At 41.7% G+C, this 25,834-nt stretch overlaps 2 protein-coding genes and 1 pseudogene across 7 annotated transcripts; 2 read left to right on the forward strand and 1 right to left on the reverse strand.

The window, feature by feature from the left end:
- Nucleotides 1–48: 48 nt before the first annotated feature.
- On the forward strand, nt 49–7,517 carry mfsd9 (major facilitator superfamily domain containing 9). The gene is made up of 6 exons (XM_028991612.1): nt 49–378; nt 1,725–1,812; nt 1,927–1,970; nt 4,434–4,563; nt 5,326–5,535; nt 6,189–7,517. The coding sequence occupies exons 1-6, from the start codon at nt 316–318 to the stop codon at nt 7,055–7,057; spliced, it is 1,404 nt and encodes a 467-aa protein (XP_028847445.1). The 5' UTR covers nt 49–315; the 3' UTR covers nt 7,058–7,517.
- LOC114797529 (uncharacterized) lies at nt 3,999–4,178 on the reverse strand (annotated as a pseudogene).
- Nucleotides 7,518–9,477: 1,960 nt separating the features above from the next.
- Nucleotides 9,478–25,800, forward strand: inpp4aa (inositol polyphosphate-4-phosphatase type I Aa). 6 transcript variants are annotated; one of them, XM_028991126.1, is made up of 24 exons: nt 9,525–9,563; nt 11,142–11,255; nt 13,460–13,628; nt 13,879–13,923; nt 14,057–14,175; nt 15,747–15,863; nt 16,008–16,087; nt 16,153–16,264; nt 16,833–16,923; nt 17,164–17,311; nt 17,511–17,641; nt 17,728–17,832; nt 19,017–19,125; nt 20,466–20,652; nt 20,723–20,944; nt 21,161–21,302; nt 21,810–21,842; nt 22,185–22,357; nt 22,442–22,565; nt 22,680–22,947; nt 23,510–23,607; nt 23,680–23,792; nt 23,937–24,091; nt 24,167–25,800. In XM_028991126.1, exons 3-24 carry the CDS (start codon nt 13,529–13,531, stop codon nt 24,297–24,299), a joined length of 2,805 nt encoding a protein of 934 aa, XP_028846959.1. In that variant the 5' UTR covers nt 9,525–9,563; nt 11,142–11,255; nt 13,460–13,528; the 3' UTR covers nt 24,300–25,800. The 6 variants fall into 6 exon arrangements, with proteins under 6 accessions (XP_028846957.1, XP_028846960.1, XP_028846961.1 ...); XM_028991124.1 differs by lacking the exon at nt 11,142–11,255 and having other exon boundaries at nt 9,478–9,563; XM_028991127.1 differs by lacking the exon at nt 11,142–11,255 and having other exon boundaries at nt 9,478–9,563; nt 20,469–20,652.
- The last annotated feature ends 34 nt before the right edge of the window (nt 25,801–25,834 follow it).

Here is a 25,834-nt window from a genome sequence, read left to right on the forward strand (position 1 = left end):
TTAAAAACTGCGCGTGTTCCCGTGCTGTGACGCAACGGTGGACGAGACCACAGACTGGAAATGCGGGTGTGAATAAATGCAGATTCAGATTGTACATCTCCGTCCTAAATATAAAATATAAGCGGGTGTCTGTCGATCAGTGCTGTGTTCGTCGTGGAAGGTGAATTATTGCGCCGCGTCTCCGCAGAGAAGAAGTCTCCGGTAAAAACGGTGATCCCCTGTGCGCGGCCCCGTGTGCGCGACTCCGCCGCCGTGCTCGCGGCTGCTGTGAACGCGCTTCCGCGTTGTGCTCCGTGCCGCGGTCCGCAGGGAAGAATGAACCACGCAGAATGTAGCGCCGCGCCGATCATCCGCTGCATCTACGCGGTGGGATTTATGGTGAGTCATGCAGGACACGCACCAACACTTCTGTCATTTGCCTGTCGTGTCAGATGAAGTGCAGATTAAGTGACACTGTGTGGTGGTGGTGGTTCCTGAAGGAACTTTTCATTCTAGCTTTCCACCTGCACCACACACCATCAGGTTGACCATTATTAGTGGTTGGAATGGTTGGGCCTCCAGGACAAAGATTGGGGACCCCAGTCCTGTCACTCTCATATATGACCCAGATGACCACAGTAACGTGGTGTGTGTGTGTGTGTGTGTGTGTGTGTGTGCGTGTGTGCGCACGCGCATGCATGCTCCTTGTCTGAAGACCAGAATAAAAGGGTTAGTGTAATGAGAAGTGCCGTGACATGGGTAGAGCGGTGGTGTGACTTTAATCAGAGTTACTCTGGCTTGTGGTCTGAATGCTGAAAAACCGGTTCCCTGCTCAGTTGCTTCCTGTTATGTTTTCAGTCCCCCAAAATGTCAAGTTTTTTTTCTTGCTGTACTGGAAGAGAAAGAGTTAGAATGGACTGGTATAAAGTCTCTGTTTCACCAGCGTATTACCAGAAACCGTTGAAATGGACCCACCATTACCCATTTTTTTCTAAAATCTGTATTTCACTGTATGTCCTTGCGGTCATCAAGTAAAAGGGTACCAAATATAGCTAGTTTCATGATACTTGGGTGATATCCAGCTGTGGATCAAAAGTCACACTTTGTGGTTATGTAATCATGTTTAGTATATATTAAAATATTACACAACATGACAAATCAAGCAGCATAGATGCTGATTAATCTTTTAAAGTGAAGTTCAGAGTCACACAGATTCATTGCTTAGACCAGTAATTGTCAAACTGTGGGCTTGCTTCCATAGCAGTGCTTCTAAAACAAGCAGGTCAACATCCTAATATGAAGGTTAAAAGATTATGACATCTGTCTAGCTGATATTCACCTTATTTTTCATTCATTTGGCTGCTTCCAAAGGTCATGAAATAAAAAGTTGCCTCCACAGTTAAATCACCTGTTTTATGCTTCCTCATGAATGGCCTAATGAAGCTCACATGGGCCAAAGCATTGGAATTTTTGGTGATGAAACAGGCTATGTCTGTATGGTTTCCTACCCATGATTCATTGTTCCTCAGTTGGAGGGTCGTATGGCCTACTGTACAATGGGTTCCTGTTAGAACAGGCCTATTAGACCAGTCTGGGCCAGTCTGGTTCATCATCCTTTTAGTTGTCGTATAACTGTTATTATGTCCATTAAAGTGTTATCGACAGTCTTTCACCCCAGTCCTCTATAATGAGCCACATTCCTAATAAAATGTTTTTTTGCTTATTCGTCTTTTTTTTTTGTACAGGACTTGTTCGGGGTCAGCATGATCATCCCACTGCTAAGCCACCATGTCAAGTTTCTTGGAGCCAGTCCTACAGTGGCAGGGATAGTAGGTGTGTATTTTCTCATGATCGTTAATGAGCCTCATCAACTATTTATTTCTTTGTTTATTGAGATTCTGATTGCATTATGAGATTTATATATTCTCTTGTTTTTTACTACTGCAGGCTCCACCTATGGTGTGTTACAACTTTTCTCAAGCACAATAATTGTAAGTACTCTGGACAATTGTTGTTTAGCATTTGAAATTCTTTGGATTTTTGCATTGACATTTCCTGTGCTGTAATGTTAGTTATCTAATTAGGTATGGTAGGTCTTGTTTGTTAGGACAAAAATAGTTTTCGTGGCATTAGCAATGCAGATATGGGGCCGTGAACTGTTACTGCATTTGTTCTGGTCTTCATTAAGTACATAGTACCCATTTCATAATTAAAACAAGGTTATCTTATTATTATATTAGACTCAAGAATACGTTACATCCATTCCAGTGGCCACATTTCCCCATGAGTTTTTCGACCACACGTTCTGTTTTCTTTCCCACTTCATTGTAAAGAATGAATGGGAGACACAGGAAACAGAAATACTGAATATAATAATAACGCAATCCAATGAATAAGGAAATAACGTCTTTTCTAATCTTCGTCAATGAAAATAAATACATATTTTATTTTTGTCTCATTTTTATTCATCAGTTGACATTATATATTCTATTATAGTTATAGTCACATGACCAGCATTTATGTCTTGTTTCAGTCATGTCATAAAGGTTTGTCAAAAATTTTGTTGACGAAACAACACTTGCTGCCACTGTTAATGGTGAATATGAATCTGTATAATTTTTATATGTTTGGTTTTATATAGTATAAGTAATAATTTGCCATTGATTTAAAAAAAAGCAACAACAAAAAAGACTATGGACAATTTTTTCATTAAAAACATGTCAATGCATAAATACATGAAGAGTTTCATTTCTATTGTAAATTCGAAATATCAGTTTCCATAATAGTCAATATCAATATCAGCTTTGAAAAAAATATCTACACTTGACAGATTTTATAGTCTCCAGATCCTTGATTTCTTTGGCCTAGCACATGTTGCTCTTTTACTTCATTTCAACAGGGACTCATATGAGATTTGTAGATGAAAGAATGCAGTTGGTTGAAAAGGAACATGCAATCACCTCCTAGATTATTCTGTCAGCATTATTACTTAGTCAGGTGTGGTTTTGAGATCAAATACAGAATCACATATCTGTAAAATACATGAATAGAAAAGAGAGTGCATGCTTCCTTGGTGTGTGAAGCTCTCCATATGAAGGTGATTCGCAGCTTCCATTTCTGAACCTCAGAGAATCCAGACCAGAACTCCTCTCACAGGAGCACCCCACTGGGCTGTGCAAAAAAATGCCTTAAAATTTTGGTCATGAGGGAAATTAAAGAAGAGAACGAGTCGTTTGTCCTTTGCCTTGGTTGCTAAGCATTGAATGAGAACTACAGCAGAGCAAATTCAATTGGGCCTAATTTTATTATGCTATCGTGTGTGTGTGTGTGTGTGTGTGTGAGATACCACTGCAGAATGAGAGACGGTGTGGTGGATGTTGTGAAATTCTTTGGGCCTTTGCCATTTTTAGAAGATATTTGAGATGGAACTGGACACTGACATTAGTTATTTTAGTTTTATTTAAGTGAATATGTTTGCTACACCCTCAGAAAGTCTCTGCTTGTCAGGGATATGCCTTGTGCTACGTGCAATTTAAATCTCATTTTGTCAAGACAAGCTTCATTGCTCATTCTCTTGACAGTCGTCCTGAAGAGTGTGTGTCTGGTGCTGATGGGAGGGGTTTTTCAGCTTGTCACAATGTTGCCAGATTGACATCACACTTCTTAGTGTCAAAAACCATATATTAAGTTCTTCCCTGTCAAGTACAGAATCCCTAACATTCTAACAACCCTGGACACTGTGGCATACTGTGACAAATGTTCATGTTGGTGCTAGTTTTTCAAACTATCCAAAAGACTGGTAATTCTTGTATACAAGACAAAGAACATGATGTACTGTGTATAATAAAGTAATAAAGTGAATAATAAAGTGAAGTGATTGTCACATGTGGTACAGCACAGCACACGGTGCACACAGTGAAATTTGTCCTCTGCATTTAACCCATCACCCTGAGTGAGCAGTGGGCAGCCATGACCGGCGCCCAGGGATCAGTGTGTGGGGACGGTGGTTCCTTAACCGCTAGGCCACCACTGCCCCAGAGGCACTGCAATACTGGGATGCCTGGAGCGGATGGAGCAAGCTCCTTTGCCGACTCCCTGTTCTAAAAATCCGCTTAATATGTAGTCCCCCGCTGGGGGACGTATCAGATATTAAACTGATAAGATATAGTTGGTATAGTTGGTGGTAGCAGCCTAGCAAGTACCACACTCGCCTATGAACCAGAAGACCATAAAATTACAGGTTCAAGCCCCACTTACTACCATTGTGTACCTAAGCAAGACACGTATCCCTGAGTAATCCCTGTAACTATTCATTGTAAGATACTCTGGATAAGGTGTGTGATTAAAACTTTTACCTTTTGATTGTTTTTGCTCCCTGTTTATTGTCAGGGAGTGGCAAGGTAGAGTAATGAGATGTAAATGAGTGATGTTGTGGCTGTGCTTGTGATTGGCAGGGCGGTTGGAGTGATGTGGTGGGCCGGCGCTACTCTCTGCTCACTTGCCTTATACTGAGTGCCCTAGGCTACGCCTTGCTTGGCCTGTCCACCAGCATTACTCTGTTTGTACTGGCGCGGATACCAGTGGGTAAGAGAGATTACTTTTTCAATCACTTATTCCTTGTTATATCAAGATCAACTTTGTTTATATAGCACTTTTTCAATCCTCATCCTCTAAGTGTGCTGTATATCAGTCAAATAGAGGAACTAATTATTATTAAGAAGGCCAAAATGAAAAATCCTTTCTCAATTTTTTCATGGTTATTCTTCTACTTATAGTGAGAATAATTATATATAATTTTGCAAAAGAAGACACAAAGGAGAAGAGTTTATGGGCTCTTGTCATCTGGACAATACTTATCCCTACAGTGAAGCATGGGGAATGACTTTCATTAGCAGGATGAAGGAATGATCATGGTACTGAGAGATGTTTGATGAGAACCTGCTCCTCAGGTTTGGGCAAAGGCTTATACTGCCAACACAATACAGGGATGGATTCTAGACACATCTTAGTATGCTCTTGAACCAAGGAAGGATGAGGATTTACTTAGAAGACTGAACAAATATCCCCCAATCTGTATGCCCCAAGGTTGAAGCTTGGTGGTTCACCAAAATAGTTTTTATTTAAGAACTATTAAATTGCTTGTGTTGAAGCTACATGAATTTTCTGAGCAAATTCAGTGGCTGGGACTCAAAGCCAGCTCTCTTTCTTGTGAGGCAGCAACTCTTAAACGCATGTTCTTGTTCATTCTCAGTTCATGTAATAATCTTGTGATGTCTCATTGTCTTTGTGTTGCTGTATTGTCTGTGGCATTTCTTTAATCAGCTAATTGTCTGCTCCCATCCACAGGGCTTTTCAAACACTCCCTCTCCATATGCCGAGCGCTCCTCTCTGACCTGGTGTCTGAGACAGAACGCCCCCTGGTGATGGGCCACTTCAACGCCGCCTCCAGTGTGGGTTTTATCCTGGGCCCTGTGGTGGGGGGGTATCTAACAGAGCACGAGGGTGGGTTCTACATGTCCTCCTTTGTCTGCGCCACCATATTCCTCCTCAACACAGGTGAGCAAGAAAAGAGGGAATTCATTTTATATTCAATTTAGATCACTGGAAGCCAGAAAGGAGGAGTGGTAAGGGTTCTTTAGACATCGTCTTTTTCTAAATGCTTTCAGTGAAGACAATAATTAGGCCATCCCAATACCAGACAACTTTCTCAATGTCTGGTACTTTAATCAACACAGTTTACCCCAAGAAAATGAGAGCAGCGTAAGCCATAAAAACAATTATGGGTTATGTTTCTTGTTAAGCTGTATTGTAGAAAGAGTAGAAGTATTTAACCCTTCGGTTGTAAATCCTTTTGAGCACCTCTAACGTTTTGACTGCTGATTTATCTCTTTCAAGCATCTAGTCTCAACAATAGTGCATTTGAAGTATTTTGTGTTTGTGTGTGTACTACACACTCAGTTCAAAATTCTGCACATTTTCTGTCTCTGTACAGCACATTGGTATGACATTGCATCGTCTTTTAATTGAGCCTCATATGTACATTTGTACTTTTGTCTGTTTGACACCAATGAGAGTCCAATTGAGTCCATCAGTCAATACCGGGCACCTTTGTTCGATTTAGCATTTGTACGCTGTGTGACGATGTGGCACTTTTTGACTGCTAAGTTTTTGTTGGAGCATCTAGTAACATACTGTCCTTGTCTTCTCAGGTCTGGTCTGGCTGTTACCAAGAAATGAGAAGCTACACCGCCAAACAGATGCTAATGCTAACAGTAATGCTGTCACCAGCCAACCCTACGATGGCCTCAGGAACACTCGTCAGAACTTCTCTGATGAGAACCACCACTACCTACCCCATAACAACAACCACCACCACGCAACGCGTTCTCCCACCGCATCAGCCCAGAGATGGAGGTGGCCGTGGGGGAAAGCATCTGTATTGCAGCCCATCTGGAAGCAGCTGTTGATGGTGGTGGTGCGGATCCGCCACGTGGCTACTTCTGACATGTGGGATGTCTTCCTGGTGCGTTTACTAATGGCGCTGGCCATTATGCTGTACTACAGTAACTTCTCGTTGGCCATGGAGGAGCGTTTCCAGCTGAAGCCCAAGGTGACCGGCTACCTCATCAGCTACAGCAGTATGCTGGGGGCGCTGGCTGGCTGCCTGGTGGGCCCTGTCACGCAGCTCTATGGCAATGACATGCCAGCGCTGCTGCTGCACTCCACTATCCTCACCGGCTCGCTCATCTTCCTCTACGCGACAGCGGCCAGCGTCTGGCAGGTGGTCCTCAGCTCCACCTTCTTTGCCATCTCAACCACAATCGGCAGAACCTGCATCACCGACCTGGAGTTGCGACGTGGTGATGCCCAGGCCTGCGGGACCTTGATAGGGGCCGGCCAGTCAGTGACCGCGGTGGGCCGTGTGCTGGCCCCACTGCTCTCTGGCTTGGCCCAGGAACTCAGCCCATGTGGACCCCCCAGCTTAGGTGTGGTGCTCGCCATCGCTGCTGCAGGACTGCTTCTGCTCCGAATACCCAAGTGGGACAGCAAGGGAATGGCAAAGACTAAAAGTCATTAGGCTGTTTTCAGCTGACAACAGATAACAGAGACGACAGGAGCATGTCAAGTTTGGAGCTGGACAAGTTGTTTTTTTTATGTAGACGTTATGCTGGGTCTTTTAACAAATTCTACCACTGACTGTTATAAAGTGATGAGAAATCACAAATGATGGCAGCTGTACATAATCACACTACAACAACAACACAAGAAAAGTACTTCCATGACTTGGAAACTGAACCACTGTGATATGTGGATCTGTGTGTCGTTTGGCTTTGTTGTTGTGCGCAATCCTAGTTTCCATACAGTAATCTATATTCTAAGATTTTCCAAAACTGTGCCAGCGGCACTGAATGTTTCTCTAATATGTTCATACATCAGAAAGAAAGATCTAAATATATATATGATAGGTTGCCATGTGCATTTATCATTCCTGCACTGTCTAAACTGAGGAACATTTTGTGCTGTGAGGATCTGATAAATAAATGAAGTAGTAAATTGTGCTCTCCTTACTTCACCACTGTATTGTGCAACTGGATCATCTGAACTTGTTAAATTATAATAATAAAGAAACACACAAATATTTTAACAATATTTAGGATCTTAAATACCAAATGTAAAGTGTCCTGTTTGTGGGCGGCTCTAGCTTGTGTCACTATTCTTGCAGGGCTTGCTTCAGCTCTGGGACTTTGTGGTTCCTCGTGTCAGGTTGGCATGTGTCATGTTTGGCATGTGTCCAGACCAGGATGAGGACAAGATCACCCAGTACCTTCTCAGGTCTGGTCTGGCTGTTACCAAGGAATGAGAAGCTACACCGTCAAACAAATTCTAATACTAATGGACGTAACTTTGGTTTTAACATTAGGAGGCTTACTGGAAGCTTCAGCATCCAGGGGTGGTGGTAGGGTGCTAATGAAGATACATCACTTTACTGTACTTGGCAGATTCTTTTATCCAAAGCGACTTACAAGAGGAAGACACCAGCAATTCTCATTCTGTTTCCTTAGATTTTGAGTTACAAAACTAAGAGCACTGATAAGGCCTAACTTGTCAAGACTAGAACATGTTAGGGAATTAATTACTAGACGATTATTTATTTTTTTGTGAGTATGTGTGCATGTGTTAATGTTAGACTTGTTTGAAATACTTTTCAATTGGGATCGGAGACCCCATGAGAGGGAATTTTTAGTCTAATTTCATTTACTGATCTGAGAGAGCGTGCAGGAGTGTAGCTGGCTAGTAGTGTGTTGATATAAGAGGGTTCACTTCCATTTACAGCCCTGTAGGCAAGCATCAAGGATTTAAGCTCAATGCAAGCAGCTACCGGGAGCCAGTGGAGAGAGGTGAGAAGAGGCATGACATGGGTGTGTTTCGGCTGGTTGAAAATGAGTCGGGCTGCCACATTTTGGACCATCTGGAGGGGTTTTATGGTAACTGAAGAAGCTCCAGCCAGGAGAGAGCCAATACACATGATGTGTATGGGAGTGTCATATGATCAGTCACATAGGCCGATGACGTGACGAATGTTTAATTACCTCAAAAAATCACAGGGGCCAGACACCCCTCAAAAAAGAGGGTTTGGGTAATGCCAAGTATTCGTCAGGGAGGTGAGGTAACATATCTGGGACATGCTATTATTTTAAACAAATAAAGCAACTCAACAAGTTATTAATGAATCATGTTTTGGGGGATTTATTTTGGCTGACTGACATTTTTGCAGGGGTCATGACCCCCACCCCACAAATTATGCCTATGCCAGTATAACTTCCTGCAGGTTGACTAACATGCAATCAGATTGACCAGGATTATGGTCCACAATGTACGTCCACTATGATGATACTGGTCCATCTGAAGTCCCTCTAGCTTCAGTGTTAATGGTGTTGGAGGCTGGGGTGACCATCTGGTTGCAACACGATGTTAGAAATCAGGAACTAGAGTTGCTTAGAGAGAGACAGATTAAACTCGGATGGCTGATGTGATATATGTGAATGTGCCAAATTTCACACATGTATTGGCCAGACCTTAACCCCATTAAGAATGTTTGGGACTGTCCCATCATATGTACAAGATATCTGGATGAATATTAATGATGTGACATCTCATTGAAACAATGCAAGAGTGAATTTGTGCTGTACTCAAGTCTAAAGTTTTATTTCTAAATGTTCACTTAATTTGCATAATAAGCAGTGTGTTCATGTGGCAAAATAACATTCTGATGAAGGTTCCAGAAAACCTCTACAAATAAATCCGGTACAAAAACAACAGCTTTATCTGACATGGATTTCATATGAAAACCATAACAATAATAACGATCTTTATTATGTATATTAATACTGAAGTTAATTATTTTTGCTGTGTATTCTGCCTCTCCACCACCATCCTCATCCTCCCAGCCCCGCACATGTCCGTGATGAGAGACGGGGGCGGGGCTTTAGGCAGCATCCTGACGTCACAGGGCGTCAGCGCCAGTCTGATGTTCGCTCCGGCGGAGGTTGTTGTTACCGAGGACCAAGGAATGTCGCCGTGCTGTGAGTCCGGTTTTATTCCCTAATACGCCGCTCGTGTTCCTGTAACGACCTTCGCCATCGGTGGTCATCGTGAGCAGATGTCGCCACAACGTTGCGCCTTATGTCATTGTCCCTGATGCTACGTTTCTTCCGACGTGCTGAGATGTGGTTACATTTTGATGAAGGCCTGTGAAAAAAAGCACTGCGCCCGTGACGTAGACACACTAATAACAGCATATTCGTGCAAAACCGAGACAATTACAGCGTTGTGTTTATTTCAGCGTCTGAAGTTATGGCACACATGCAGTGTCAGGCATTGCTTCCACGTTCCCCTCCTCTGCTACTGTTCTGAGGTCAGAATGTTCTTTCTCTGTTCCTCTCTCATATCTCCTCTCGGTGCCTGTTCTCTAAGTTCTCTAGTTCTGTAAGTGGAGCTGCTTTTTTTGGAGACGGCAGCACACACACTGTGACCACAGGCTTACAGCTGGCTGACTGCAGTGTAGATGTTGGAGATCATCAGCTGTCTCTGCTTAGTTCTGCCCTAACCGAGGCCTTTTAGATGAAGATCTGAATCAAGCATCTTTATAGAGGTCGTTCACAAAACACGTCACACTCAAAATAGGGGATTGGTACCCCAAGAACATATCTTTTTGTGAACGTGAAGCAATGGAAGGTTAATTAATAGCAAGCACAGAGCAGAAGGATCGACACAGGAAGCCGGGCGGAGGTGTGACAATATAATATTCATGTTCATACATAGATTCAGCCAGCACCTGTATCTACTCCTGCACAGCCAGACTGAAACTTGAAACTGTGGGTCTCGTGATGGTTCCTGTATTATTTTTTTTTATATTTGTGTATGATGAAATCGATTGAGAAAGCAAGTACAACATTTCTATATGAAAAAGGAATACGTGAAATTGCTATAAAGGCGTATGTGTGCAGAGAAGGGAGCAGTATGTGGGTGAGCTGTTCTCTCCCCTCCGACCGCCCTGTATCTCTGAGTAGAGATTCAACTATTCAACTGTTTGCAATGTGGTAAAGTAACTTATATGAACCCCTGCTGATTTTGTAAGTTTGCCCACTAACAAATAAATGATCAGTATGATTTTGTTGGTAGTTTTATTTTTTTACAGTGAGAGACAGAACAAGAAAAAATGCATTTTGTGATAGTTATAAATGAATTAGCATTTTCAGGAATGATATAAGTATTTGATTGATTTGCAAAATGCTTTAGTATGTTAACTTTTTCTTGTTGCCGTTCACAGTGGTCAGAGGTTTCTTGTAGTTGCCACAAGGTTTGTACATATCTCAGGGGGGACTTTGTCCCACTCCTCTATTCAGAATCTCTCTAAGTCATTAATGTTTTATGGCTGATGTTTGGCAACTCAAACCATGAGGTCCTTCCGCAGATTTTCTATGGGATTAAGGCTTGGAGACTGACTAGGCCACTCCAAGACCTTAATACGCTTCTTCTTGAGCCAATCCTTTGCCGTGTGTTTTGAATCATTGTCATGCTGGAATACCCACCCATGACCCATTTTCACTGGCTGAGGGAAGGAGGTTCTCACCCAAGGTTCTCTCCTCCCTTTGATGCAGTGCAGTTGTCCTGTGGCCTTGACAAAAAAAAAGCTCAATGTCTCTGCCTCCTTGTGTGATGGTGGGGACAGTGGTCTTGGAGTCATAGGCAGCAATCCTCCTCCTCCAAACACGGTGAGTTGAGTTGATGCCAAAGAGCAAATTTTTTTGTCTCATCTGACCTCAACACTTTCATCCAGTCCTCCCCTGAATGATTTAGATGTTCAGTGGTAAACCCGTACTTCTGCTTTCTTGGGCGGGGGGACCTTGTCGGGCACTTGTCACCTTGACATCCTTGGAAAGCTCTTTGGCCTGGGCCATGGTGCAGAGTCTTGGAATCTGGATAGATTTATTGCATCTATGGACAAGTGTCATTTATACAGATCACGAATTGAGAAGCTCTCAATGTCACCTTCTTACCTGTATAAAATACAACTGAGAGACAGAAATCTTGATGATTGATGCAGGATTAAATACTTATTACATTAAGGTGAGGTGAGATATCAAAATGCAAATTAACTTCTGTATAATGCATTTTTTTATTTATTTGTTATTGTTCTGTCTCTCGTCGCTCAAATTAAACTGAAATGATAGAGTGTTGATTTCTTTGTTAATGGGCAAACTTACAAAATCAGCAGCAGCTCAAATAATTTCTTCCCTGATTGTATTTATACGAGTGTTATTGACAGGTGTAAACCAGTTGAGACTTTCCTAAGATCTGTGTTTGGGGGTATTGTCTTGCTGAAACATCCACCCTCATTTCATCTCCATCGTCCCAGCAGACTTTTATCTAGAACGTCTCAGTAAATTTTCTACTCAGTTAAATCAAGCATGCCAGTGCCCCACACCATGATGTTCTCACCTCCAAACTCCACATTTGGAAAAGCCCTTATCCAGAGTGATTTACAATATGTTTTCAGGTTACCGTCAGTGTTGGTTTCGTGTTTTTGGGATGATTTGCTGAGCCTTTTGATCTCCAAATTAATTTCTCGGTCTTTCTGAAGCTCTGCTCCTTGTCTCTTGGACAACTCTCCTGATAATTCTTTTCATTCCTTTGTCTGAAATCCCCTAGTCATGGCCAGTTTATGGTGAAATGCTCTTCCCCAACAGAACCTGCTTACTGGATGTCATGATCCGGACACTTCCCTTTACTCACAGTTTCCAGCAGTTTAAATTTACAAATAGACAAGGTTCACATGTCCGATTACAGGTCTGTTTCCTCACCCGCTAGGCAACCACTGCCGTTTTGGAGCAATGAGGTTGCGGCAGCCTTGAGCCGGTTTTGCTTGCAGTGAGGTGTTTCCTGTGTTACACCTTGGTAATGAGACACCTTTTATAGTCCTGTTGGGATTGAACCATCTGATATTAATTTTGTGGTAGATATAAATGTGCCCTGCCATCTTCCTTGCCTTCTAATTATCAATAGATTTCAGTTGGTGTCATGACTTTCATAACTAGTTGCACCTTTTTCATTCCATCTTTTTGTATTCTGTTTGGTTATCAACATCTGGTGAGTGTTTCATGTCAATAGCACCTTTAGAACTGTATTGACTTATTGACTTGAACTTTATTACCCCCTGGGGAAGATTTCTCTAGGAAATGTAGTTTCTATCAGCAATACACCAGAATAGAGTATAAGAAGGAATATAAATCAACGTAATGAATATGAGAATTACAAAAGACACACACACACTCACACACACATGCACACACACAGGCAAACAGGCCAGTTCCTTTCGGCTGAATATAACCAGGGGACATTTGCTCTACCAAGTATGCAAAACTATCCCACATTACCCATAATTCCAAGCAACATTAGCCCCTTCGCTTCAGTGAAAAGATACTGGGAAACCTTATAGCAAGTTATAATTTAATATAATACCACAAATCTCTGACATCTTATTGTACTGACTGTGCAATAGGACTTTTTAAGTAACACATGCAATAATAATTTAATTATTGCTGCGTCCACCACGTTTGTTTTACTCTATGTTTTTTGTGTGATTTTGTGTGTGTGTGTGTGTGTGTGTGTGTGCTCTTTCAGTGATGTTTCTCATTTTTCAGTAACCTGGAGATTTGATTTGTGATTCACAGAAATAACACAGGCACCACAGTACAGGGTATACACACACACACACACACACACACACATACACTTTTTGTGCCTTGAATTTTCTTGGATGACACCAACTTTTGCACTGATATCATATCCAGAACAGTACAGAAATCATTATTCTGATTATATTATACATAAAAATATAACATTCTGTGTATGGAGTTATATAACTGCTATGTAGTGATTAAGAATAAACAATGACAAGCATTTTTTTCTTCTTCAGAGATTTACACGTCTTTCTGCTCTATCAACGCAGAGAAGAGGAACCGAGAGCATAACCTGACTTAGAATAATGGCTGGAAAGGAGAGGAGTCCGCGGCACCGCCCCTGGTCTGTGTACCGGGCCAATACCTTCGATCTTTCCTCTGAAATGCTGGGACTCACCCTGGCAGGTGAGGATCATTACAAAGGTTGACTAGAATTATGCAATGATTATTATCTCTGCCAAATTATTGGAATTTTTTATTGGAACCTAATAACCCATGAGGCAGTGTGGAGTTACCATGTTTCAGGGCCAGTCACAGTGCAAGGCTGGACCGAAAACTGCAGAAACTGGACACCCATTTTACACATGTCTGTATTTGATGATGTCGGGTGCATCTTACTGAATCATTTTATGTAGATATTTGTTCTTGTACATAGGCAACAGTCAAGATCCAGATGAGCCGGTGTTGGAGTTCAGCTTAGGTGGGTCAATTATCACCTTTGTATCAGTAATAGAACTTTTCATTCATTAATAATAATATCTAAACTTGGCTAAAAATTCAATTTTCAGCAGGAAAGAGAAGGTGAAATCTTAATGTGTGTGTCTGAATTTCAGCCTGCAGTGAGCTGGTCACACAGGCTCTGGACCGGAAGCCAAACAGCTTTGTAGCAGTGAGCTGCACCACCCCACCACAGGCCTTCTGGACCAAGCACGTTCAGACTGAGATCATTGAGGTGAGACTTACCCATGCATAATTTCATACTTCAAAACTAATATTGTAAAATATTATATTACATTATTCATTGCACTATTAAATTAAGTGTTTTGTTATAATTTATCAGTTTTTAAGACAATGATGTGAAAATGAATTTTAAGGCCAAATATTCCAAATTTGCTGCTGAATCAAATTGGTGCTGGACAATCTTAAACAGGTTGTGCAACAGGTTTCCTACAAGGAAAATCGTAGGGCAGAATGATTTGGGGGAAAAGTCATTTTGCTATTACTGGGATCAATATTGCGATATGCGATTGCGAAATGATATTTGCTTGCCAGCTATTAAAACTCACATAAAATGAATTACTAAATGAATTACTAAATCTTTACATCACTGCAAATGTTATTTTCCCAATATTGCAGCTTAATATAAAATAAATAGTAAATAAAACATTTTTCATTGTTTGTTTTATTTCATTTATAAGAAAGGTGTACTACTATATACAGTACTATATAGAAACTGTTACATATAAATGGGATGTTTTAGGTGCTGATACAAATTTGTCATTTTGCCTCAAGTTGTTGTATTTTTTTACTACAAGTTAACGTCATCTTTGTGACATGCAAGTTAGAGCTGTAACTTTTTAGGCTCGACCCAACCTGAGCCCAACAAAATTCAGCCCGAACTTGACAGAATCCGCCCCGACCTGTGCCGAGCCCAACCCAACCCAACAAGTAAAGCTTTTTACTAACCCGGTTTTCTTTGCATACAAGCTCAAGACTAAGCGGGAAAGAAAATGTGCAGCAAAAAGTGCGTTTAAAACATAAGGCTTGCCTCCGTTTCACTTTCTCAGCATCCATTTTTGCATCTCTTTTGTGATAATTAAAATGTATCACCTGTCGACAGTGGCCAAAAATTGCTAATCAAATTAACATTTAATTTAAAAAATTAACATTTAATAATACAACCCTGACTAGAGCCTGACTAAAATCATAAAAAAAAAAACATATGGGAGGTAGTGGGTAACACACTCGCCTATGAACCAGAATCCTGCTTACTACCATTGTGTCCCTTAGCAAGACACTTAACCCTGAGTTTCTCCAGGGGGGACTGTCCCTGTAACTACTGATTGTAAGTTGCTCTGGATGAGGGCGTCTGATAAATGATGTAAATGTAAATAAAAATGAGCCTAAACCCCACTTGACCTTACCCGGGCCAAGAATTATGGCTCTGCAAGGTGCTTTAAGAGAGCATCATTGTTGTACGGGGTTGGTGTAACAGAGTAAGAAGTGAGGTGTGGTGTTTGGATAAAACTCTGTGAAAAGTAATAACCCCCCTGCAATAATAAATACAGAAGTTACTATCTGTTAGTAACTTAGTTAGTACAACACACAAAACACTATCAATCACCGAAACAAATTTACAAGCAGCGAATCATACAAAGGATAGGTACTATAGACCGAAAGTTAGTGTTTGCTGACCGACGAGGAACAGGCATTTCCATGTCTTTCTTTGTAGTTCCCTGTGTTTGTTTTTGGATATGATAAATTTTGACTTGCTCTTCTTGTTCTTGTTGCTCTTGTTTCCAGGGCACTAGTAACCCCATCTTTCTCAGCAGCATTGCCTTCTTCCAAGACTCACTGATCACTCAGCAGACACAAGTGAAGTTGTCTTTATACGATGTCAAGGACCGATCTCAGGGCACGGTCAGAAGTTATTAATTACCATGGCGAAATAACATTTTTTTATAATTCATATATAATCTGGATACACTGGATTATGTTTTTTTTCTCTCTCTGGATTTAATTGGATTGATTATGCTTTGGTTATTGAGTTTCTCTCTCTTTCAGATGTATCTGTTAGGTTCAGCCATGTTCACAGTGAAGGAGCTGCTTCAGGACAAGCACCACAGGCTACACTTGACACTAAGGTATGCAGGTATGCATGTGGTGGAGTTTTTTTTATTTACACTGTAATCCACTGTTTTTCCATCAGGTCTGCAGAGAATGAGCGCATGGGCAACATCACTATCATCGCCTGGCAGGTAGAGGAGAAAAGGGACCAGCGAGCACCAATGGCCCGACTCCCAGATACTATCAATGGCAGAGTGAGTATCTACTGCTAGCCAGCTGTAGCCCTAGTCACCAGAATCATGCAGTAAAAACAAAGAATATGGAAATAATCTCTTACACAGCTACAGTTCAATGATTGGGCCATTAATACCATCTTTCATAAAGCTAAATCCTCACAGATAACCCCTGAACACAAGACTTTTTGACCTGCTGCCCTTTAGCAGACAATGTAGAAGCCTCCAGACCAGGACCAGCTGACAGCTACCAGTTTCTGTTCCCTTGCTGTCACCCTCCTTAACAACTGAACTGTCTCAGACATTGCTGCGGCACTTTATATACACCTGTGGTATTATTTCTGTAATCTTTGTAATTTTTGTATATGAGAAATCAACCGGAATTAATTTCCTTTTGTGTTCACTCACATATTTGGCCAATAAATAATAATAAATACATTTTGATTCATCTTTTTGGAAAGCTTGGCCTTCCAGGTTCTGAACAATTATGTTTTCACCCATATGATCCAAATGGAGCATAGACTTCTGCACCCAGTAGAATGGTTTGGCTGGTTCATGTCCTCTTCAACCTTTGTGTCTGAACTGGCAGATGGTGCTCCCAGTTGATTCAAGTCTGACTGAATCCATGGGAGTCAAGTCCAAGTCTGCTTCTCTGTGCAAAGACATTTTGCTGAAAGCAGGTGAGAACATTATAAGATGACCAAGTTGATCTTCTGTGTGTCTGAACAAATAAGGTTTTAGCTGACATTCATGCTGCATCAGGAGAAAGGGGTGCAGCATGAAGGCCAGTGGTTCAGGGAAACCTTTTACTTTTTTTTCCCGCTGTGTGGGGACATCATTGTGGCTCTGTTTAAATAGTTGGATTGCAGACACAACTACTGGGCTCAACACATTGTTTTATTGAATCATTCTTTTGCTAGTGTTTGGGGGCACCATATCACGCATGTACCGCTTCCCCACCACGGATGGCAATCACCTGAGGGTGCTGGAGCAGATGGCTGAGAGTGTCCTATCACTCAGCATCCCCCGTCAGTTCGTCAAACTGCTGCTGGAAGAGGACGCTGTCAGGTACACTCTACAGACATCCTAAATCAACTGCTAATGCAAATGTTCTGGGTGATAGTGTGGAGCTCCATTCTCTAATTCAATGGACACCTAGTCCAGGGTGTCTTAGTCAGTGAACATTAATTATTCTACACCACTCTGAGGAGAGCAGATACCCATTTTTTGAACTGTTAGAAATTCATGTGTTCTGTTGGCCGTTCAGGGTGTGTGAGCTGGAGGAGCTGGGGGAGTTGTCTCCATGCTGGGAGAACCTGAGGAGGCAGATCATCACTCAGTATCAGACCATCATTTTAACCTACCAGGAGACCCTGACCAACCTTCACGAGTACCGGGGTACCGCCTGTCTACACCATATTCAGCATGCTTCCACCAGAATTATGCAAGGGGTGAAATATACTGTAATTCTCTTTATCTTTCAGGTCCCCCCTTCAAGTCCAGTACACTGAAAGCAGAGAAGAAGTTGGAATTCCTGCCCACAAACCTCCATATTCAGCGGATGAGGGTACAGGGAGAGACGGGATATGGTAATATACTTATTTTGGTCATGCTTTTTCTATATAAATGTGTGTGTGTGTGTGTGTGTGTGTGTGTGTGTGTGTGTGTGTGTGTGTGTATATATATATATATATATGTATATGCATACATACAAGGTGCTAAGTATGAATGAGTACACCCCATTTCATTTCCTTTAGTTTTCTTTCAGAATCAACATTTTCTATGAGATACCATACTACAAAATACTTTTTTTTGTGTGTGTTTTTGTGTTTCCTAACAAATCCATTTAAGCCCATGTTGCAGAAATTAGAACACACCCCAATTATAGTCTTAGGAGAAAAGCCACACTTAAGACTACAAAATTCAAATTAACAGGCATTCAACCACAGGTGAGTCTAATCATTCATTTAAGAGGCGTCCAGCAGACAGGCGACTATAAAAGGGCATTACTTAACAAGGAAAAGCCCTTCCCATTTCATGCTGTCAGCAATGGCTCCACATGGAAGAGAAATGTCACAAAATCTGAGAAACCAAATCATTTTCTTACACAAAAAAGGCGAGGGCTACAAGAAGATCAGCAAAGCTCTACATATCAGTCAAAATACTCTAGCAAAAGTGATCCAAAAATGTAAGATATATGTCACCAACTTGTTCATTCCATGCCTAGAAGACTTGGTGCTGTCCTTGAAAATCAGTGGTCATACAAAATACTAGATGTAGTAGTTTTTGTTGCAGGGTGTATTCATTTTTGCTTCAACCAATTTTAGTAAAACTGAAGATTTTGTGATCTAAGTTATATTACTAACCTTAATTTCATGTTATGGAGTTAAACAAGTGTTCGATAAAACCCAGCCTTGTGAAACTTCTGGAAATTGTCCTTTTGTTCATTGAGCTACTGATTAAATTCATACTTAAAAGGGGTATTCTCATTTATGCTGAGAAATATATATATATATACACACACACACACACACACACACACACACATATATATATATATATATATATATATATATAGAGAGAGAGAGAGAGAGAGAGAGAGTTAGCTGAATAAATTAACAGTCTCTTCCATCACATGCGATCATGAAGTTGTCCATCAAAAGTGGAGAGTAGTCAGTAGCATCTTTACTTCAGGGTAATCTGTTTGAACATCTGAAACATCTTTATGGCTGATACTGTGGAATTTATACCATCAAATTATGACTCTTCCCAGATCATACATATGATGTGGTGACGACTGGAGCTCCAGCTGCTCACCATCAGGGGTTTAAAGTCAGTGGCCTGAGGAAGCTAATCCAGAAGTTCGAGGAGACCAAGAAAAGGTAAGAGCATTGTATCTATTACTTTACTCTAATCTTTAGGTCTTCCAAATTCAAATTTAAATTCATAACCACAGAACGTGAAAATATTTTGAAATTCAATGTTTAAATGGAACTAGATAGAAATATTTGAGATCACAACTAGGCGATAAAACATCATTTTTTTTCAGTTCTACTGTTCTGTTTTCTGGACCTCGGTAGAGACAATGGCTGAACTCATGACTTGAAACAGACTGAACTAATAACTGATCAGTTTCTGTAATCAATCACTTACCACTAAAACACATTAGTCAGCTTGTTATGTAGCCTTAAGTTTCTTTGTCATCAGAACCTCTGAAGAGAACAGGTAAGTTCTAGACATGCTGCTCCTCTCACCATGACATTTGTTCAGTGACACAAACACTGCACAAGCACTGATAGCAGTCACTGAAAATCTGTCCTCTGTTCTCCTGCACATGTGTGCATGCAAGGCGTCCAAAAAACTGAACTGACCTGTTCATGTATGTGTTTGGAATGGAGACTAGCTTGAAGGAACTTATAACAATTTCTGAAGGCTGGTACAGTTTGTACGTGTGTAGCGAATGGAAGGAAGAGAATCTCATGTCGCTGCTAGGGATTCCATCACAATCTCCATTTATTTGGCTAAGTGTTCTGAGGGACAGATTATGGTGCTAGATGTCATCTCCACCACAGCAGGTCTTGTGGGCTGGTCCTGTTGTAAGTGCTGTCAAACAGGACATAAAGCATCTTGGTACCACAGGACACCTTCAGAACTCTTGCTCAGAGTTCGTGCCTGCATTTGCTGCATTTGCTGTATTTGCGTGTGGTGTCTGGTTCCGGGTGGGAATGAGAGCATTAACCAGTTTCAGCCTTTGGTTAACATTTGTTGCAACATAAAACAAGAATGAATTAAATATATTATGTCTGGGGGTAAGTATTAGAGCTGAAAATCCAATCCCACACGGGCCTGACAAGTTTTTAAAAGCCCGGCCTTGTTTGTGCGCTACGAGTGCTATACTCTGTTTCACCTTATCTCTCACATGATAATTAAAACAATTCTCCTGACAAAGGCCAAAAATTGCATTTTTTCATAAAATTGCCATTGCTTTTAATGAAAAAATTACCATTTAATACCATGCGAGCTCAATCCAACCCACTTTGCCCGAGCCGGATTTTCAGATCTAGTAAGTTCAGGTATGAAAATGTTATGTGAGAAAAGACCGTGGTCATGAACCACCCCACAGGCCAAGATTAGAATGATTTACATGAGTTATTCAAGCTATTGGTTGATACTTTGAACTACTTTTACTTTATAACTCTTCAGTGACATTTACATCTTTCAGCAGTGCTGACTCCAGCCCCCCGTCAATTATCTACCAGCCTCAGGATGTGGTCCGAGCGAAGGAGCTCATCTCACAGATAAACACACTGAAGACTCAGGTCAGCTACTACGCGGAACGCCTGTCCCGGGCGGCTAAAGAACGCTCCGCCAACGCGCTGGAGAGAACACTTGCCATTCTCACGGAAAAGGTACCAGGAGAGAGTCTCATGTGTCCAACCAACCACACAGATGGCTGACTTGTCCCTCCTTCTGTAACAGACCAGACAGCTGGTCACAGTGTGTGACATCAAGCTGCTGTCCTCGGCCATGCAGGCTTTGAGCGCAGCACGACCCGAGTTCATCACCTCCCAGGGTTCCCCGCCCTGCGGGGCGGAGGCAGAGAGGGTGGTGGTTCGCAACACGCAGGGATCTCCCCACGCCAAGTGGAGCAACCGCAGCAGCCGAGCATCTATGCTTGTGGAATGGCCGGAGGAAGACTGGGTAAGGACAGAAATGGACTGAAAGGTTAAAAAAAGCCATTCAGAACCTGCTGAGATCCTCCATGTGCTTCTTTCTTGAAATGTTTTGGTGTAATAGGGATGATGAAGGTCCAAAACTTCCTAGTCCTACTGGTACACGCTTAGCCAGCTACTGAGTAAAACTGAAAGTAATTATGAATATTAATATCATGTCCCTAGCCGTATGTCTCTCCCACAGGATAAGCTATGGCTGAATGTGGACAAGAGTGTGGAGTGCGTGATCCAGCAGGTTGATCGGCTGCTGCAGAGGGAGCGAATGGCCAGCGACAGCAGCGAGGATGTCTTCCTCTCGGACCAGCCACCTTCTTCCAGCAAGAGAGGTATCATCTTCATCACTGTTGTCTTCCTCATTACACCTTTCACTACATCCCTTTTACTCCTTTACCAGGTCATATCCATTGTCATTTATTGATGCACGTGGTCCACTGATCTACTGCTCCACTTCACTCCACTCCACTGCGACATCATTTCAGACATGTCCAGAGCCCATTTATCTAATTTCACATGTCCTTAACTTAGATTTTCTTCTTCTTGAGATTATGATTGTAACTTTGAAATGTGCTGCTGTGGATTAATTAATGTTATACTGGTCATTTTAGTAGTATTTACTAGTATTATATTGCTGTAGATTTTTGGAGGTTTGACTTTTGTCATGAATGTGACCAACAGGACTGGCTCATATCTCAGGAAGCCTTAGTATGTATTACAGACTACAGTCTCAGTAGTGTTGGATGTACAGTTCACACGTGCATGACCGACACACGGACGTTCACACGCAGCGGTCATTTTCCCTCAGCTTAACCACACTTTCACTTCCCACTCTCCAGATGGCAGTCCCAGTGTTGAGGGATCATCCCCAGGTACCCTGTCAGTGTATTTATTACAATAACATGTCATTTGTGCTCCCATACAAATACTGACACGCTACAGTATTTGTAGTGTACTTCTGTGTGTTGTCTGACCAGGCATGCCTTTGAGTGTGTAAGACCCTGATCTACTGTAACACACATCTGGTTCAAGAACGAATTCAACTGCTTCACATACAGAAAGTCGAATTCCGTTCATTTGGTGTTTCTGGACCAGCTGAATCAGTTAATGGGGCTTGTGTGTGTGTGTGTGTGGGCCTGTAGGCATGTCTGTGAATTGTTGTGTGTGCGTGTGTGTATAATGTGCATTTGTCAGACATGTTTGCCTGCTTGCAGGTGAATGGAGTGAAGCCCTGTACCCTCTGCTGACCACTCTGACCGAATGTGTGGCCATGATGAGTGACAGAGCCAAGAAGGCCATGGTCTTCCTGCTCATGCAGGACAGCGCGCCCACCATAGCCATGAACCTGACACTGCAGTACCGCCGAGATGTGGTTTTCTGTCAGACAGTGAGCAAAGACACATAATAAAACAAATGACAAACTGCTTATTTCTTCAGCGAGGGGTGATAATAAACTTTCTTCTCCCTGCAGCTCACTGCACTGATCTGTGGATTCACCATAAAGCTCAGGAACTGCTTACATGACGGAGGCTTCCTCAGACAACTTCACACCATCGGATTACTGGTGCAGTTTGAAGGGCTTCTTAGCACACATGGTACCTGCTGAGGTTTCTCTGTGTGTGTGTGTGTGTGTGTGTGTGTGCGCATTTAATACAGCATGTGTTGCCAGATCTGTGGTAAAACCTGCGCTGCCAAATTCATATGTGCAGGTGAGGAGCTTGCGATGTTGGAAGACATGAGTATAGGGGTCACAGATCTGAGAAATGTCACCTTCAAGGTGACACCAGCCAGCGCTGGCTCCTCCCCCGACTTGCTGCCCGTCATCACAGGGAACAGGGATGGCTTCAACGTGCGTGTTCAGCTGCCACCAGCGCTGTTTGATGCGTTGCCGAGGGAGATCCAGAATGGAATGCTCTTGCGGGTTCAGCCTGTGCTATTCAACGTGGGGATAAATGAGCAACAGACCCTGGCAGAAAAGTAAGTTTCAAAATACATCTTATAGTCATTAAAACATCAATTACTCACATAACTTATAGCCCCATCTAAATCTGAATCACTCACAGAAGGGTTAGTGCTCCTAACCAGTCAGTGAATCCAAAGAACTAAAATGTAATACAATAAATGTTTAATATTTATTGTTTACTGACTCCTGCATAAGAATCGCTTCCACCTTGTATTCTGAATAAACCTGCACATAAGGATCTTCACCTTTTTCACCAAGCATAGATTTGGGACAGACGATGCCAGACAAGGAGTGATGTCATTTTGAATCCTACGATCTCATGACCATGATCTGTAATAAAGAAATCAAATGAAGCATTATGTAGTAGTTAGTGCTTGCTGGATTTCACAGGCCTGAAATACCTGATATTATGACTGCTTTTCCAAAAAACATGTATTTTGGTATAATTAATTCAAGTACTGCTTGTGAGAATAAAGAAACAGTTGAATTTGCATTAACTGACTAGTCAGTTTCTGGCTTGTCAGAGATTTTATGGAAAGTAAAAGTTAACACCAGGCCTTATCCTTGCTTGGAAAGGTTTGGAGATACGTCGCTGCAGGAGCTGGTGAATATGGAGAGTCTGTACAGGCTGAATTCTTACTATGAGCAGTTTAAAGAAGTCCTGCCTGAAGACTGTAAGTTTTTCTATAATACTCTCCTTTGACTTTCTCTGGCAGGTTAACGACATATTAATCTTCATTCCTCAGGTCTCCCTCGCTCCCACAGTAAGAACTGTATTCCAGAGCTGCTCAAGTTCCTGAGCCAGAACATTCATTCCAGAAAAAGTAAAAATGTGGAAGTCCTCTGGCAAGCCGCGGAGGTTAGTGTCCTCTGGAATCACCTTTTATCCATGGGGTTTCTTTCCTTTGTGTGTCCACTTCGTGCTGTATGTGATGGTGAAATTATTATAAGAAATTGAGTATTTGTGAGCAGCTCTTGCCGACGTCTCTGTTGCTCGATGCAGGTGTGCCGGCGCCTCAACGGAGTTCGTGTAACCAGCTGTAAAAGTGCTAAAGACCGCACTGCCATGTCGGTGACGCTGGAGCAGAGTCTGGTCCTGCAGCAGGAACACTGCATGGCGCCACAGGTCTTCAACCAGGCCCTGGACTGCATGCGCAGGTGATTTGACTACTCTTTTCGCTGAATGTTTTTTTTTACGACTATTGGCCCAATCCCTGCTGTATCTCTGAACAGTGAAGGATGCCGGAGGGAGAACACCATGAAAAACGTTGGCAGCCGGAAATACGCCTTCAACTCCCTTCAGCTGAAGGCCTTTCCTAAGCAGTACAGACCCCCCGAAGGGACTTACGGGAAGGTGGAGACCTGAAAGACGTTCACAGAAGTCCCACCTGAGTGCAGAATCACGTCCTGCTTACTGCTCATGTGCCAAGTTATTGTACCATGAACCCGGACACTTTCCCACATGCTTTACAGTTCAGTTTTGCCTGCCATTGACACAGAGGTCTGCAGTCCTCTGGAATTGAATGGCACTGGCTGTTGAGATGAATGCCCAAAGTGTCTTCTGACATATCTTTCAAAACTGCACAGAATTTTCTTTTTTTTATGCCACTGAAAATGTCTGAAGACTAAATTGGTGTGAGGATGAAACCCTCAGAAGTTCTAGAGCTCGTTTAAAGGTGCAGTATGTAGGATTTATGGATCTGTTGTAAGTAAAATAGTATATCTACAGGTCGCTTATACAAAGACCAACATGATTCTACAGGAGACACTTGTTCTGCAGTGCTTGAAGATTTGTGTATGAATTGCAGGTTTTCGAATCCAAATAATGAATGATGGAGGGTCCAACTTATTATTTAGCTCAATTTCAGCATATGTCTTTGTCACCAGAGAAGAAATGCAGCAAAAACACATCAAAGTCGCTAAAACCTGCTCATGCTCACTAGAGAAATTATATCCCATCTGTCAGCAGATAGATAAATGTTAGATACTGCACCGTTTAAATGATTATAAAATGATTTAAAAAGGCATTCATTTTCATACATTTTATACATATAACCTAGTTTATTTTTTATTGTGTGTATGGTCATTTTTTTTCGGACTCATTTGTTCCCCTCACCAAAAACCCGCACTACAGGGAGACTCTGGACCTTCCTAGAACATCAAAGATGTATTTGTTCCACAGTGGAAATACCGTTACATCCTTAGACATTTTGTGACAAATGCCAACTTGACATCATCTGCCACATTCAATGAATTTCGGCTGCACCACAAATTCGTCACATAATCTGTGCTGGAACTATTGAACGGCCAGAATCGATGAGATGAGCACAAGTCAGAACAGACTTTCATATTTATAACCACATAACCACATGCAACATGACCTCCAAGACAACACACAAAGAAAGTTTAATGATTTATAACGACACATGCAATACACCGTGAAAAATGAAAATAACCAACCACAGAAACCAATTATGCAGTAATTTGGAAATAAATGCATGATGAAGAAGCCACAAATTATAGTCAATTCACTGCATCATAATCATAAAGACCAAACTGTAATGCAATGCTTTTGCTTTTTATTGTATGTGGCATATGATTTCTTTATCAGTGTTTACAAGATTGTGAATTTATTTAGGCTGAAAGTAATTGTAAATGTAATGCTTTATGTATTGTAAATGTTAACTACATTTATTTAAGAAAAATAGTCCTGCCAAATGCTATTCCTAATGCCTTTAATTGATTCTTCACAGTTATTTATTTTACAAAGCAATGTTATAGAACTGTATAGATCTGGGTACTGCTGTATGATAAATGCTCTTCTTTGATTTTCTCTGTATATGCATCTAGTAAAAGAGTAGATCGAGGCTAGTTGTGTTGTCACTACATGATCTGATGAAC

This window comes from Denticeps clupeoides, chromosome 9 (genome assembly GCF_900700375.1).
Source record: "Denticeps clupeoides chromosome 9, fDenClu1.1, whole genome shotgun sequence".
Classification (NCBI taxonomy): Eukaryota; Metazoa; Chordata; class Actinopteri; order Clupeiformes; family Denticipitidae; genus Denticeps; species Denticeps clupeoides.

Coding starts and splice junctions, on each gene's coding strand:
- mfsd9 (XM_028991612.1), top strand. CDS start 316: ATGAACCACGCAGAATGTAGCGCCGCGCCGATCATCCGCTGCATCTAC. Junction 379..1,724: donor TCTACGCGGTGGGATTTATG/GTGAGTCATGCA, acceptor TTTTTTGTACAG/GACTTGTTCGGGGTCAGCAT. Junction 1,971..4,433: donor TTTTCTCAAGCACAATAATT/GTAAGTACTCTG, acceptor TGTGATTGGCAG/GGCGGTTGGAGTGATGTGGT.
- inpp4aa (XM_028991124.1), top strand. CDS start 13,529: ATGGCTGGAAAGGAGAGGAGTCCGCGGCACCGCCCCTGGTCTGTGTAC. Junction 16,265..16,832: donor CAGATACTATCAATGGCAGA/GTGAGTATCTAC, acceptor CTGAACTGGCAG/ATGGTGCTCCCAGTTGATTC. Junction 16,924..17,163: donor AGACATTTTGCTGAAAGCAG/GTGAGAACATTA, acceptor TTCTTTTGCTAG/TGTTTGGGGGCACCATATCA.